General features: G+C 38.9%; 2 protein-coding genes across 3 annotated transcripts in view; one reads left to right on the top strand and one right to left on the bottom strand.

Annotated features, from left to right (window-relative positions):
• LOC149052813 (TNF receptor-associated factor 4-like) overlaps positions 1-16110 on the bottom strand; it is a 216125-nt gene that overhangs the window by 146250 nt on the left and 53765 nt on the right. The window lies entirely within an intron of this gene.
• Positions 793-2092, top strand: LOC149052823 (uncharacterized). The gene has a single exon (XM_089201290.1). It carries the CDS (start codon positions 869-871, stop codon positions 2090-2092), a length of 1224 nt encoding a protein of 407 aa, XP_089057416.1. The 5' UTR covers positions 793-868.

Here is a 16110-nt window from a genome sequence, read left to right as displayed (position 1 = left end):
AAACAAGTTTCAAACTTTGCCATTAGCATGTTTTTCAATAGTAGCAGAGTATGTTGGGTTATTTTTCATTTCATCTGAATGCTCCATACAAAGCTCCTTTCTTCTTTTCTGCAAAGTTTTAGTATATGTAGGTTTCGCTGTGGTAAACAATAGCGCCGTATCAATTCGGCTGTCGATTGCAACTTATCAAATTTTTTTTTTCTTAGTATCATGTCCGGTTCTAGCAAATTGCTAGATTCCAATTCCAGGCTTTATTTTCCTGTTATCAATGGGGTAATATCGTAATTTGCATCAACTCTAAATTCTGTGAAAAATGTAGCAACACATATCTTAGGGTGAGTGCCAAACTGCCGCCCGAACCTAACCGCTGTGGACTATAGCCTTCTCCGAGTGTGAGAGAGCGTACCCATATTTGTATATTCACCAAGGCGCATTCAGCGAGCCTGGGCTAACTGTGACTTTATCGTTCATTTCTTCTTTGGTTGATAAATCTCCGAATATGACTTTAACGTCTATCACAAAATACCTGGGGTCTTCTGCAGTCATCATGGCGACCGGTCGAGCACTGCCGAGCTCGCTGAAATATTTTGTGTTCTCGCTCATAGCGGCTTTAATGATACGGGAGAAAGTCGAAAAACAACTCCTACACGGACCAGCTCATTTGGGAAAAAACGAGGAAGGACAAGAACGTCTGGCCGCTTTAATACCACTGAAGATGAGCTTGAGCTTGAGAACTCGAGCGGGTTGCGGCAAAATGTAGTTATCGTTCAGAATTCTATATACAGCGAAGGATACGAGGACCCTACGGCTTAGCCGAATTGTCTTAGGTGGCGATGTACATACAAATCCAGGGCCTTCAAGTAAGAGAATGCCGAAAAACCCGTGTGAGGAGTGCGAGAAAACTGTTCGGTCAAACCAAGAGGTCTTGTTGTGTGTTCATTGTAACACTTGGTCGCATGTTAAATGTATAGGCCTAAGAAAGGCTGAATTCAAGTCGTACAAGGTTTGCCCTGAAAAACAATGGACCTGCTCTCTATGCTTGCTTCTATTTAGCCAAGAAGAATGCTTGAAAAATTGTCTACAAGAAGAATTTATTTCGATAAATAACAGTGTGGAGGAAGATGATTATGCAAATAACAATGCTGGCGTAGCTGTTTATGCAAATACATTGGACGTAATGAAACCCTGCATAAGGAAATCCCCTGGGAGAGTAATCGTTGAGGAAAGGAAAAGGAATTCAAGCGGAGCCCTTATTGTTCATCTAAACATCAATAGTATACAAAATAAATTTGAAGAACTAAAAACATTGAACAATTCCCTTAGAGCACATATTATAGTAATATCTGAAATAAAATTGGATAGTTCCTATCCCAACAGTCAATTTAACCTCCCAGGATACCACATGTATGGAAAAGACAGAAAAAAGGGTGGAAGCGGACTGTTAGCATACTTCTCTTCAGCTCTGCCTTCTAAGAAGCGGGCCCTGCCAAAGACCTGCAAGACCCTTGAGGCAATTGCTGTCGAGGTGAAGATAGGAAGCAATCATTTGTTAGTTCTGTCAATCTACAGGCCCCCAAAACAGAAAAGGAAGGGAAACGAGTCCAGCCTCCAGGATCTTAAAAGTGTTGAGGAGGAACTTAACCACATCTGTCAGTGGGCGTGTTTCCAAAAGCAGTCTGTCATCATTTTAGGTGACTTTAATCTGGACAGATTGAGATTGGATCGTGCTGAGGGGAAACTTCTGAAGGACCTGGAAGAAGTCAATAATCTACAGTGCATGATAACTGAACCCACTCGAGTTACAGCTGACTCGGAGTCACTTTTGGACGTTATTCTAACCAACAATCCTGAACTGTTCAAGAAATGTGGGGTTTATCAGCTAGAAATGAGTGACCACCATATGGTGTTTGGAGAAATGATGGAGAAAGTCCACAAACAAAAGACTCGCACTACCACTTTCCGGCAGACAAAAAGTACTGATTTCGAACAGCTTAACCGGGACTTGGAGGCTGCCCCCTGGCATGTAGGAGAGATTTTTTGTAATGTGTACGATCAATATGATTATTGGAAAGACTGTTTGAGAGCGTTGTGAATCAACACGCACCCACTAAAAAGAAACGAGTCAGGGAGAAAGATATACCCTATATGACTCTAGAATGGAAGCAAGCCATTAGAGATAAGAGAAAATTTGCAGTTCAATTTGCAAAGGATCGCTCTCTTGAAAACTTTGAGCTCAAACGAAAATACAGGAACATTGCAACACGGGAACGTAGAAAGGCAATAAAGGCCTACTGGTATAGAAAATCGGAAGAGCTGAAATCTAAGCCCAGTGAGTTTTTTAACACATTCAGGCCATTCATCAGTACAAAGACAAAAGACACTAATGCTGTATGTTTGAAATCTGAAGATGGCGAGGTCGAGAAAGACCAAACTGTGGTGGCTGAACTCCTAGCAGGCCATTTTAATACACAGCTGTGAGACAACCCTGCTGATGTTGATTGAAGACTGGAGGTCTGCAGTGGACAGAAAAGAGCTAGTAACAATATTATCTGCTGACATGAGTAAAGCATTTGACTCGTTAAGCTATTCACTCACTCTAAAAAAGCTGGATGCCTACGGTTTTAATAGAAGTTCACTTGAACTGATTAGATCATTTTTTGATAGCAGGCTAAACAGAGTAAAAATAAATGGCCATACGAGTGAATGGAGAATTATGGAACGTGGTTGTCCTCAGGGATCGTCATTTGGCCCTCTCCTCTGGAACATGTTCCAAAATGATATGGCATTTCATATCCCTGACTCAAACCTTACGCTCTATGCCGATGACTACCAATTATATGTGACAGGAAAAACCTATGAAGAAGTTGAATCTACTCTAGTGACTCAGGGTCAACAAGCACTGTTACTGGCTGCCGGAGTTAATTGCCAGAAGTCCTTTTTGGTATTATAAAAAACATTTTTAGTCTCAATAATTCTCTGCTTTTGCAGTAGTTTTTCAGCATTTGCTTGTTGAAGCTGAGCTAAGACTTCATTCAGCTGATTTGCCATGGTGTTGTGCTGAATTTTCAAATTGCGATTCTCTTCCCGAAGACGTCTTATCTCGGCCTCATAAACTTCTATAAGAGATGGCTGTGTCTGTACCAGCGCGCAACTCTGTTCTCGATTGTGATAAAAGTGAGTTTGAAAACTCCCACCGCCGACGGACTTAGCCTTAAATTTCGACAACATTACTGAGCGAGTATCAGTCCTTATTACACCCGGAGGTTTTTAGTTACCATCATTTTATGCCTTGTGTTCATTCATGGATAACTTAAACAAAGCGATTGCTTTTAATACAATGCAATTGAAGCAATTAGAGAGGCAAGTGCGAACTGAGATCGCTTGAAACTTGATAATGGATCATTTTTATCAGGGAGGTGAGAAAATAACCACCTATTGTTTTAATCGTTTCTCATGAAGCGGCCGCGTGTATCATGAGAATTGATCGATATCAAGGAATATTGCTGCTTTTTTGCGCTAAGAGCATATGCCATTAAATAACTAATTCGCCCGCGGTTTAAATACTTTGTAAGTATTTGCGTTGTCATTAGATGGTTTCTTTTTGGGTTCCCTTTCAAAATTCTTCATTGCTGAAACCAGTGTGTCGATATCGATGGGGATAAATGTGAGTAACGAGCATCCTTATGTTCCGACATGTATTCGAGAATAAGCCGTAATGCAATAAAGATCGTCGGTGGAAAATGTCGTTTGAGATCAGGAGAGTGAAAAGACAACAGACTTCTTATCTTGTCTCACAAATCTTGCCGTCTGGAAAATCAGATGCCATCTTCACGGTACATAAAATCTTCAGCAGCGTTCAGTCACTCATCTCTCAAAGGATTCAAGTTCATCTCGGTTTTTGTTTTTTGTTTGTTCTTTTTTCCAGAGGATGAAAAACTTCGTCAATGTCAGTGTGCAACAAACGCAAACCAAGACCCTGTTCTAAAGCCGCGGTTACACGTGCGATTTTTTTGCTTGCGATGGTGATGCGATTTTTTCAGTTTCACGGAATGAGTTTAATTCAAACAAGTTTCATTCGTGACCATTCACACAAATTTCATTTGGTTTCATCACTCTTTGTCAGTCTCTCAGTTGCGACATGCTATGTCTTGACCAACCCTCGCTGAGTAGCAAGTGACCTTGAACAAAAAGTAACTCCCTACTCCTCCCCAGGGTAAGATTTGACATACACGCGCTTTCGCTAAATATTCAAATTTCGCGCTCGTGTAGTAATCGGCTATGTTTGAATTTACCAGGTGAATTTCGCTATTGTAATGGCAGTGAGTTTGAATTTCCCTCGTGGATTAATAAGCCATTGTTTGGCTCTAAAGCTATTGTTTCAAGATATCCTTTTATGGATATTTGAGATACTAAACAAAGGGCATTGTCTTTGAATTTGACCAGCTTTTCTTGATACGATGGTATAGGGACAACTTCCTCTTGGCAAATCCAGATAAGTTTCAGTCTCTTACGATTAACCCAAGAAACATAGATGCAGAAAAGAAGGGCAGCGTTCTCACCATCGCCAATGACGAGATCATGAAAACTGAACAAATCAAGCTATTAGGAGTAAATATAGACAAGAACCTTAACTTTACACAACACATTAGCGAAATATGCACTAAAGCCAGCCAGAAAGTAGGAGTCCTCATGCGCTTGCGCAGCTTGATACCGTGCTAAGTTAAGCTCATACTGTATAAAACAGCTATAATGCCACATTTAACATACTGTCATTTAGTCTGGAACTTTTTTAAATCTTCAGATGGGCGAAAAATCGAACGCATCCAAGAGCGAGCCCTGCATGCAGTCTTCAAAACAACAACAGAGACATATGAGGAACTTCTTAAGCGTCCTAAGTTACCTACGCTTCATAATAGACGCTTACACGACATAGCAATACTAATATATAAAGTAAAGAACGATCTAGTACCTAGCTACATATCTGAGATATTTACTCAAAAGGGTACTCGTTTTAACCTTAGGAATCGTGACTTATAGTGAAATACCACGATTTAATACTATACGCTATGGTAAACACACACTTAGGTATCAAGGACCATATATCTGGTCCAAATTAGAAAATGGTATGCGTGAACTATAACAACTTTATTGGGTACGTCTACGGATAGACGGACGCCAAATGGGTTAGTGCAGCGGGACATGGAGTCCCATACGAGGCACTACCCCTCTTAAATCCACCCAACCCAACCCAGGGGAGGAGCATCTTTAAAACTAAAATCCGTATAGTTGACCTGGCCGGCCTAGTGGAAGACAGTGGCAACTGCTGCAATCTTTGCAGCACGTGACATTATTTAACAAATAGAGAAGCCTTGACTGTGCTCTGTTCTGTTATAAAGCACTTAGGAAGCGGCTAGAGCACTCAAGAAGTGGGAAGAAACACTCGACTACGTCTCGTGTTTCTCCCTACACTTCTTTCGTGCTCTAGCCGCTTCCTGCGTGCTTTATAACAGAACAGAGCACAGTCAAGGCTTCTCTATTTGTTAAATAGAATGTTGTAGTTTCCCATCCTATGTCATTAGAAAGTTTGAGTACCAATGTCACAGTGACTAAGAATTCTAGAAACTATGTACAGTCTCTATCCACAACACACCTAACACGATTTTAAAATCCTTGTACATGATGATGCTAACAAAAGGATAAGCGAACATAGTAAACAAATTGCGTATAGCCACGGACCGCCGTGACTCATCGTGGAAGGCTTTTAGACAGAATAACAACTACATGCAGAGAAGGCGTAGGTATTAACAGTTGCTTTAGTTTCTGCTATGGCAGATAAGCTAACACTCTCCTTTGGACTAACGACCTGAGTAAACATTAAGGGTTCAAAATGTTTTGTAATAAGCGAAATGCAAAGCTCAAAGTTCTGCTTAAAACCTACTTAGTGAAGCTCTTCGATAGGAATAGATAGAGATGATAATTGTTAATATTATTTGGAAGCTAACTAATACCCATAGTTGTAGACCTTTGCTGGGGGGAGGGGGGAGAAGAGGGAGTCTATTCTAATACGCGGGTTAACAACAATTGTTCAGTCGACTCTGATGATGATTTCGCTGAGGTTATAGAAGCGTCAGTCTTTATTACTGACTCATACCTTCAGTAAAAACTTCTCAGGAGTACTCATGGAAGATCAAAGTACACGGTCCAAAGGTACTCTTGTGTTCCAACTACTGACTGTTTAACACTAATCATAAAAAGTGGATCATGTAAAATTTTTAAAGTCCCTGTCATACATTATAGTACATGTGCCAATGACTCGATTTGTGAATCCTTTCACTGTGCAAAATAACTTGCTTATAGCATTCTGTCTGTGCCACAATAGCGAAGAAAACAACCAGGTACCTTTTGGAGGTTGTATATAAAGTAGGATCCGCATTCTTTCACACGTATGTTAATTGATTTCTTGCAACAATTTTGACCTCTGATAAAGCAGACATTGAAGGAAACCTCACCATTTGCCAATGTGTGGTGACCACCGTATAGCCAGCTTGAGAAGATCGCACCACATCTATTATCCGGTACGCACTGGGTTGGCATTTCCCGAATACTATGGATGAGGAATCGTCGTCACATTTTTCTCCACCATAGGGTGTGTCGTAAGTGCTCTTTCTGTCAGCATCGCCCAGGTTTCCTTCATTCAGTCTGTGCCACAGTAGTGCGAATCACAAGTAGGTGGCTTTAGTAATTTGTAAATAAAGTAGGATCCCCAGTCTTTCCTATAAATTTTAATTGATGTACTGCAGCAATTTCCACCTCTGGTAAAGCAGACCTTGGAGGAAACCTCACGATCTGCCAATGTGGGGTGATCACCTTTTAGCCAGCCTGATAAGGCTGCACCACATCTCCACTCCGGTACGCGCTGGGTTGGTATTTTTGTTCCTACATCTCCCACGAAATGATACCATTCCCCGAATGTTATGGATGAGGAGTGGTCGTCACATTTTTCTCCACCGTGGGATGTGTTGTGAGTGCTCTTTCTGTCAGCATCACTCAGGTTTCTGTAATTATGGCACGGATCGGCTAAAAAGTTGAATTTCGGTTAATACGATGTTTTATGTATTTCTTTATAAGGAAGCTTAAGGAAAAAAATTATTGTATAAACTGCGGTGTTTTAGATGGATTTCTCGCCCTGATAAAAACCGTAACAATACGCTTACAATGTTACCATAACTTTTTTTTAAAAATAAGTTTGATATCATCAATCAGCTGTGTCAGGTTTAAAAATGAATGGCAAAGCGTTGGCCGTTCTCAATCCAGGGTCGCTTGTTGCTTGGCTCTAATAAACAATTCGTATTTCAAACAGACAATGTCGCTCAAAATTTCCTAGAAGCAGAAGTAAACGAAATACAAAAATAAAACCGAAAATAACGTACTTGACCTGGGTAATGGCATTTCTCGCGGCTGAGAACGAAAATCGACAACTGGAAGATTTGCCACGGGCCGATTTTGGCTGTGTGCATAAAAATGTATCTTTTGTCGATAAGGAAAAAGTCAATAACTGTGCAAAGAAAGTTACGCCCATTGTCTTTTTCTGTAATGGTTCAACGCATTTTTCCATCATGAGCCCTATCTCAGACGCGCTTTAAGACCTTTTATTTGCGGATCGTATAACTTATAATTTCATTCTCCAAAAAAGGTCGACTTTTCTTCTCAGTAAAGGCCTATTCAATTTATATGATAAACAAATATAATACATGGTTGCTTGCAGGTCTAGAACTTCTCTTTTCGTCTTCAACTCATACCAGGTGAAATACAATATATAACAGTTTATATATATTTATAATGGCCGAGTTTGTCCTGAAGCCTCAACGCAAAATCCCTAAAAAGTTACCATATTCAACGAATTTCAATGCCTCTCCGTGGCTCGATCGCTTAAGGATCGGTTTTCATACAGCCTGCTGACCACAGAAAAGGTTGTTGATCAATGTAAAGCCATCGAGCTAAGCATATCTCTCCAATAACATTACGGAAGAAGGTAAATGTTGTTTATTTATAACTTGATTGATATCTGTTTTCTCAATACATGCTCTGGACGATAGTGTTTCCTAATAGCCAATCAAATCGCGCATCTCACAACAAATAAACCAATCAGAATTCACGTTAAAAAAGTAAAGTTGAAACTCGTGGCAAGTGCCAGCACTGTGGGAATGGAACTACTATATACGGGGGCCACCTAGTCAAATTTAGGACAAATGTGGTAAGCATCTTTAAAGAAACAAAACTTTTTCACAATATTATAGAAAACTATGAAGTTTTGATCAGACCATCTCTTTAGAAAGACCTATTCAGGATATTGAAATATCGAGGTGAAATGGTTAAACTGTAGTTAAAACTGTAGTTAAACTGTAGTTAAGAGGCTGTCTTTCTTATTTCCACCCGGTCAATTTTGCGTCAAAGTAATTTTGCCTGAAACTCTGTTAACAGAAAGACTTTACCTAGGAAAGAACTAAATTAGATTTGGTTTGATTCGAAATAATTTTCTGACTGCATTACGGGCCATAATTATTTCCCAGTCCGTAGGGACCATCGCAACGTCTCGAAAATTGAAAAATAGGCATATTTTGTAACGTTGTAAAATATTTGATTCGCATTGTTAAGCCACAGAATTTATATCAGATTGCTTAAAAACCTTTCTAGTTTGCCAAGAAAGTTAGAATTTGCCCTCTCAACATATTTGAAAAGGCGAATTTTAGCATATTCTGACCACTAGAAATCGCCATCAGCCGATGGCCGTAAATAACCTTGATTTAGACGCTAAGTTTTGGGATTTGGGACCTGGTTGACGATTCTATCCTACACAGCCGTTAAGTTTAGACCTTTATAGGCAAAAATATCCAAAAACCCCTGTACGTTTTCGATTTTTCAAAAGTTATGACCGTTTGAATCAGCACATGTACGAGCATTCGCGATTTTTTCGCCTACACCAAAATCGAACCACTGGAGCAGATTTCGTCATAAATACAGCTTACCCGCTTTGCAGCCCGGCTTCATGGCTCACTTCAGGATTTTTTCTAATAACCAAATTGTTTCGTCAATGCGTATCCTCTGTCCAATGAAAACTTTAACAACCTCGCTGAAGACTCCCTACAGACAGAAGCCTCTCTGGTTTCGAAAAAGCACTTGCATGCTTGCATGGCACAACGTACGGCACAAGCTATCAGCGGTCTTCTCTTTTGTGCGGACCTTTGTGAGAACAGTATAACATCGAACTGGATCTAAATTTAAGCGATTATTTCTTCACTTCAGAAGCCTAAGACCTTCATTTCTCCCTCAGCTTCCAGACATGGAGAGTTTATATTCTGATTTTGGAAAAAAATTCAGCTCTGCAGCGATGTTAAATGGGTGATTCACCGCGAAATGTGGCCAATTCCGACATTTATTTTGATACCACGAATCACGATGGATGCCGCCTACTTTTCGAAGGCAATACCTAGCTATTTGTTGAAGTTATCATGGATTTCACCAATTTGGTTATTAGAAAAATTCTGAAGTGAGCCATGAAGCCGGGCTGCAAAGCGGGTAAGCTGTATTTATGACGAAATCTGCTCCAGTGGTTCGATTTTGGTGTAGGCGAAAAAATCGCGAATGCTCGTACATGTGCTGATTCAAACGGTCATAACTTTTGAAAAATCGAAAACGTACAGGGGTTTTTGGATATTTTTGCCTATAAAGGTCTAAACTTAACGGCTGTGTAGGATAGAATCGTCAACCAGGTCCCAAATCCCAAAACTTAGCGTCTAAATCAAGGTTATTTACGGCCATCGGCTGATGGCGATTTCTAGTGGTCAGAATATGCTAAAATTCGCCTTTTCAAATATGTTGAGAGGGCAAATTCTAACTTTCTTGGCAAACTAGAAAGGTTTTTAAGCAATCTGATATAAATTCTGTGGCTTAACAATGCGAATCAAATATTTTACAACGTTACAAAATATGCCTATTTTTCAATTTTCGAGACGTTGCGATGGTCCCTACGGACTGGGAAATAATTATGGCCCGTAATGCAATCAGAAAATTATTTCGAATCAAACCAAATCTAATTTAGTTCTTTCCCAGGTAAAGTCTTTCTGTTAACAGAGTTTCAGGCAAAATTACTTTTGACGCAAAATTGACCGGGTGGAAGTAAGAGAGACAGCCTCTTAATTAGTAACTTCTGAATTTCATGTTATGAAATGGAGGTTGCTGCCTGCCCCCATACTTTTTTTCCTGCAGAATTAATGAAAAAAGGTTACAACTTCTTAGGCATAACTACCATACTTGTTCCTTACATTCGAGACTTTGTAACTTTCAAGTTTTTTTTTTTAATTTTTGCTTTCAAAACCTTTGCTTCCAGCTACCAAAAAATTTATCATGAAATGAGGCGCGTGGAAATTTGCTAATAGAGCATAAATGGGGTAAGTCTGGTCCGTCATTTCTCTCAAACAAGCATGATGGCCTCTCTTTCTTATTGTATTTTTCGAAATAACCATATGTAGGGAACATTTAAAGAAAGATTTTAAAAAGATTGAGATAACTTTTTTTTTTCACCTTAATAGGTCAAAATGGAAAGTCTTAACCGCGGTCAACATTGATTTAACCAATCAGGTTATTCTGTTTGATTGCTTTCAATCCTTTCGAGACACAGCCTCATAATAATTCTATTTACAGAACAGTTATGTATCATCAATAAAAAATAATGGGGATCATTATTTTGTCTCTTGGTGGACAAAAACAATGCACATCAAGTCTACAAATATGATATAAAAAATCAAATCTATGTTTCTTTTTCCCTAAAGGTGCGCTGAAAGACGTTTCCAGGCAATTTAAAGGCACTAAAAACTAACGTGATTTTTTACATGGCCAAACAAGGATAGCTATTCAGTCAACATTATTTACAGCGAGTTCAGCCAGTACCATCTCTAAAAATGTGTAAGGCATCGGATATCAGTCGTCAAAGATCAGCCCTGGTAGCCTTCCTCGGTATACTTTTTTCTGGCGGATTGTAGAACCTATAATTTTATTCTTTATGAAAGTCGACTTTTCTTCTCAGTAAAGGCCTTTTGTGTTTATATGATAAACAAAATAATATATGTTTGCTTGCAGTTATGGACCTTCTCTTCTCATGTTCAACTCGATACTAAGAGATTATAATTAAGTCTATATTCTCTTGCTCGATACCTTACTCGTTTGCTGCTCTCACTCATGAGATAGCGAGTTGAACACTCGAAGAGAAATTCCATATCAACACGCATCTGTGTATTACTCTCGTCTATATTTAATGAGGACAAAATGGCCGAGTTTCTCATTGACAAGTGACAAGTGATGAGAATAAATAATGGTAATTGAACTGAGTGGTGTAATTTGGGCTGAAATCATACGCGTGATTTCAAAATCGAATGAGCGCGCAGCGCGAGTTCGATTTGAAATCACAAGTATGATTTCAGACCAAAATTAGTAGTAGTAGTAAATCTTTATTTAAACTCGGTTAAGAATCTTCAGTTACACTAATAGTATTTTAATTACAATCATTTGTAAAAATTAAAATAACTATAAAAACTGATTTACAAGATTGCCGAGTGGGAATCGAATGTTTCAAGTGCGCGGTTGATTTCCTGCTTAAACTTCCCAATTGATCTAATCGCCCTAATATTCTCAGGAAGAGAATTCCACAATAAGGCACCGCTATAGCCAAAGCTACGTTTCAAATAGTCAGTACGCGGCTTGGGTATGTTTAACTTACGGAAATAATTACGCAAGTCATAGTCTGTATGTTGCTCACTGAATAAATCATGCAAGTACACTGGGGCTAACCCGTTGAGGGATTTAAACATCATTATAGCTTTCTGCTTTCTTCTTCTTAATGATAGCTGATCCCACTTCAGAGTTTCAAATTTTGTTCAGGGACTCTTAAAATACTCTTTCATACTCCAGCAATGTTCTAGTATAAAACAAATTTCTCTGAGATGGTTAAGAGTGGTAAAAATCTACCAACGTTCGATGAAAAAACATCAAACTACAATGGAACTTAACGTTAGATTGTAATACGTACATGTTACGGAGAGAAGAGAGTTGGAATATAGGATTTTTTTAACTGACATGATTCGTAGTTGTCGAGGCTGTTTGCGTTTTCCATCTTGTATCCAACTTTCTGAGTAGGATACGCTTAAAAATCTACGTTAAAACACCGTTCTATTTCACAAAAATGAGTTCCAATTATGGGTAGATTGTGAACGTGGCTGTTTTCCTTACTTAGTTTATTTGTTACTTCTTTCTGTATGAGCGATATATGAAATAAGATCGCACTCATAAATGAATCGAACGATGGAAAATGATTGGCAGTTTTCCAATCACGTTTACCAAACGTCAAGCAAGTCAACACAAGGTACGAAAATGAAGCATGCAAAAAAATTCCAGAGCAGCATCAAACCATTTCTGACGCAAATAGTTGTTTTCCGCTTTGCCCAATAAAAGGAATTAGGTCTCTTAGGAATATCATTCCATATTCTTAGGATAACAGACACCTGAACGTTTATAAGTTCTATTGGACGTTTTGAACTAAAACTTTCAAAATTTAGGAGATCAAAATTACATCCAGCGCATTTTTCATTCATTCCTACCAAAGGATGACGAGTGAATAGCAGACGTATCCTCCCTTGGTGTAAACGTATTTAAGAAAGCCATTTTAACCTGTTCTCGTTTACTTTTACCATCCTTCTTTAGAAAAAAGATGACTTTATCAGGGATTTTCTCATTTGCAGTTTAATTTTGCTAAGCCTTTAAAATGCGTTACCGGTCGTCGACTAAAAAGAAAAAGAAAGTACCGGTATACTTTTAGTCCCGAAGATTCGATGACGACGTAACCGAAAGGTACACGAATTGGGAAATCAGGAAATCTGGTCTGGTTTCCTTACTCAGAGCGCGTGGCAATGGAACATAACGCTTATATCTGTTGTGCTTAAATTTTCATCTGTGATTCAAATTTTTGGATCGCTGGCTCTGTATGCAATTGGCCGAGTAAGTTGTGGTTTTAGAAAACGCTCCTTTCACCCAATTCAATTCGTGAGCCATGAAAAGTGCTTCATAGGATTCTTACGCGGTTTTCAGCAATAACTGCGATCACTTACATTTTTTCGTGAAAAATGTACTCGAAGCCCTTAAAAGACATTCAAAACAAATTAATGTGGCGTTATGATCTATAATATTGTGGAAGGGCCATCAAAACTGCTCTGTCATCTATTAGCATACCTGTTAACATACCATGTTCAAATGTTTGAGTTATTAAACTGGATAGGCAAGGATATTGAATAACAGAAAGTGAACAAAAAATCGTGCACTGCCCAATCCATTATGTTCGTTGAGGACAGTGTGGATTCAAGACCTTTCGTCCGTCAGTTCGGGAACAAGTTTTTGTCGAATACTCTGTTAGTTTAAAAGAAAGAAATATGTTGGCGTTAATTCTGTGTTGCTATCTATATTACTATTTACCATAATTCAGTCCATCCTCGCCGTGGCCAGAGGCCCTCAATGCTGTTTGCCCTTTGCCTTCTACTCAGCTCTTCCCAGCTGACTTCTCTTTCCCCCTTCCCTTTTTCAATTTTCAGGTATAAGATTAATAGCAGATTTTATCGCGACGATTTCCGTTGCGCACAGCTTTTTTTCAATTTACCAGTGACAAATTTCCCGCGAAATTTTCTAACGAAAATTTACTCATGACACGTGACCAGCGAAAATTGGTCACTCCTTTTCCTGTAACACTTGAACTTAAGATTAAAAACAAGGGGAAATAATGAGACCATTATTTTTTCTTGATGAAAGCAATTTATTAAAGAGACTATTTGTTGCACTATTGTTAACCTATTGTTACCCTATTTGTTAACCTTTGCTACCCTAATAGTAGCAGTATGCAGGACGCTTATCATACATGAACTTCGTAATGGACCTCGCCCAACAAAGAGTCTCTGTGTCTCAGTGGTAGAGCATCGGAGCGCGGAATCCGAAAGTTTGAGGTTCGATTTCTCATGGGAACTCGGATTTTTTTCTTTGTCCCACGCTCGCGACAAGACGAAAAAAAACATCTTTCTCTATTTCTTTAGCGAGCTCAAAACCTTACCATCTTTCCTATTCTACTCGTTACCCTGTGGGTGTGTTCCAAATAACTTAGCTCAAAAGGTTTAGGCATAAGGTGTTTTATGGAGGAAAAACTCAACTTCTTCTTTTATCAGAGGGGGAAAGTTTCTAAAGAAACTGTGGTGCTCTGTAGGTGGTATAGTATAACAGGGTAATTTAGTATTATCAACTGAGTTGATATCTTAAATTGGCTACCGTAAAGAGTTTTACAACTGACTTTTAGAGCGTTGGCCCTTCGTCAGAGCAAATAACGAAGTACTTACGCTCGAAACGTCAGTCTTAAACTCTCTATGGTGGCGAATTTACCTTATCAACTCAGTTGATAATGCTAAATTACCTAATTACCTCCCTTACTTTCCGCTGAGTATCATTTAATTAGTTGTGGATATGAAAATATTTATGCAGTCCATGGAAAACCAACGAGTACGACGGAAATGACAAAGTATTCTCTGAAATCAATGAAATTTTTGTTTTCCAGCAAGTGTTAGGGGCAGAAAATTTGATCGTTAAAATTCAAAAAGGGCGAATGCTCGCAGAACTGATACCACATTGAGATATTCTAAAGAGGAATATAAAGGTAGAATTGGAATTTATAACTCGCTAGTTTCAGTCTCAAATATTCCATAAACCGGGAAGCCAACCATTGTATGAAAAGGTTCGAGGGGAAAATGAAAATAGACCAGCATATATTCAAGTCCTTTTGTTTCATCTCTACATACTCAGGGTACATATCGTAAAATCACACAAGTCATTTTTATGAATTCTCGCTTCCAAGCCAGGTCTTCACCAGGACAAGCATTGTTTTGGTTCATCCTTAAATCGAAGAGAGGAACGTCACTAATGGAGAGTATTTTTTCCAGGTGTCATAATTACATGTATTCACATCGCTTAATCAAGTCGAAGATTTTTATAAATGAATATAATAAACAGATTTATACAGCGCCAAGTTCACTAATTGTCCATGGTGTTCTACATCAAGATTATTGAAAAGCTGAAAGAAAGGGAGAAAAGGAAAAAAAAAATCTATGTATACGAATAGACTAATTTAAAAACTATAAGATAAATAAACATATTTATCATCAAAAAAAAAAAATAAACAGGGTTACGACCTTGTTCAAAAAGACACGTTTTTAAACGTCTTTTAAAACTGTCAATTGAAGAACAAGATCTTATTCCAAGTGGGATCGAGTTTCATAGTCCTGGTGCCGCCACAGGAAACGTTCTCTCTCCGCAAGTCTTTAGTCTCGCTTTCGGGGTCGCCAGAGGGTATTGAACAGAGGACCTTAGTGTCCCTTTAGAGGTGCAATAATTAAGAAAGTCGCATATGTAGCCGGGCACTGCTCCATTGATAGCTTTGTAGATCAGTGAAAGAATTTTATAAACTATACAGTGACGGACAGGAAGCCAGTGGATCTCCTTTAGGATAGGGGTCATGTGGTCAAGTTTCCTGCTACGTGTAACAATTCGAGCTGCTGTATTTTAAACGGATTGCAATCTTGAGAGCAGACGCTGAGGTAGCAGACGGATGAATGGCTGGCTGAATAGGACTAACAGTTGGATTCATCGAGAGACAACTTAAAGGGTCAGGTAGAGTTTTTCATAAAAGTATTTCACCAAATGAAAAATGCTTTTTTACCTACCGTTTCTCTCCCCGCAATTGGTGCCCTTGTATTCAGGTGGGCAAAGGCATCTGTAACCTTTGTCTGTAAATCCTGTCTGACATGTGCCATTATGTTGGCATGGAGTCTGTTCAAAAGTGTTCTAGTGTGAAAACGAGGTTTAAAAGCAGATATATGCCAATCGAAGTGGTAAGTTGCAATGGTACTATAAAATGAAAACTGAAACGTCACATGAGATCAAATCAACCGACCAACCAGCCAGGCAACAAATCAACGAAACAAACCAATTGGAAACAAACATTGCGCAACCAGCCAAACAACATGCCAGCGA

Source organism: Pocillopora damicornis, chromosome 1, assembly GCF_964200805.1.
Source record: "Pocillopora damicornis chromosome 1, jaPocDami1.2, whole genome shotgun sequence".
Lineage (NCBI taxonomy): Eukaryota > Metazoa > Cnidaria > Anthozoa > Scleractinia > Pocilloporidae > Pocillopora > Pocillopora damicornis.
This window is presented reverse-complemented; position numbering and strand designations above follow the sequence as displayed.

Coding starts and splice junctions, on each gene's coding strand:
- LOC149052823 (XM_089201290.1), top strand. CDS start 869: ATGCCGAAAAACCCGTGTGAGGAGTGCGAGAAAACTGTTCGGTCAAAC.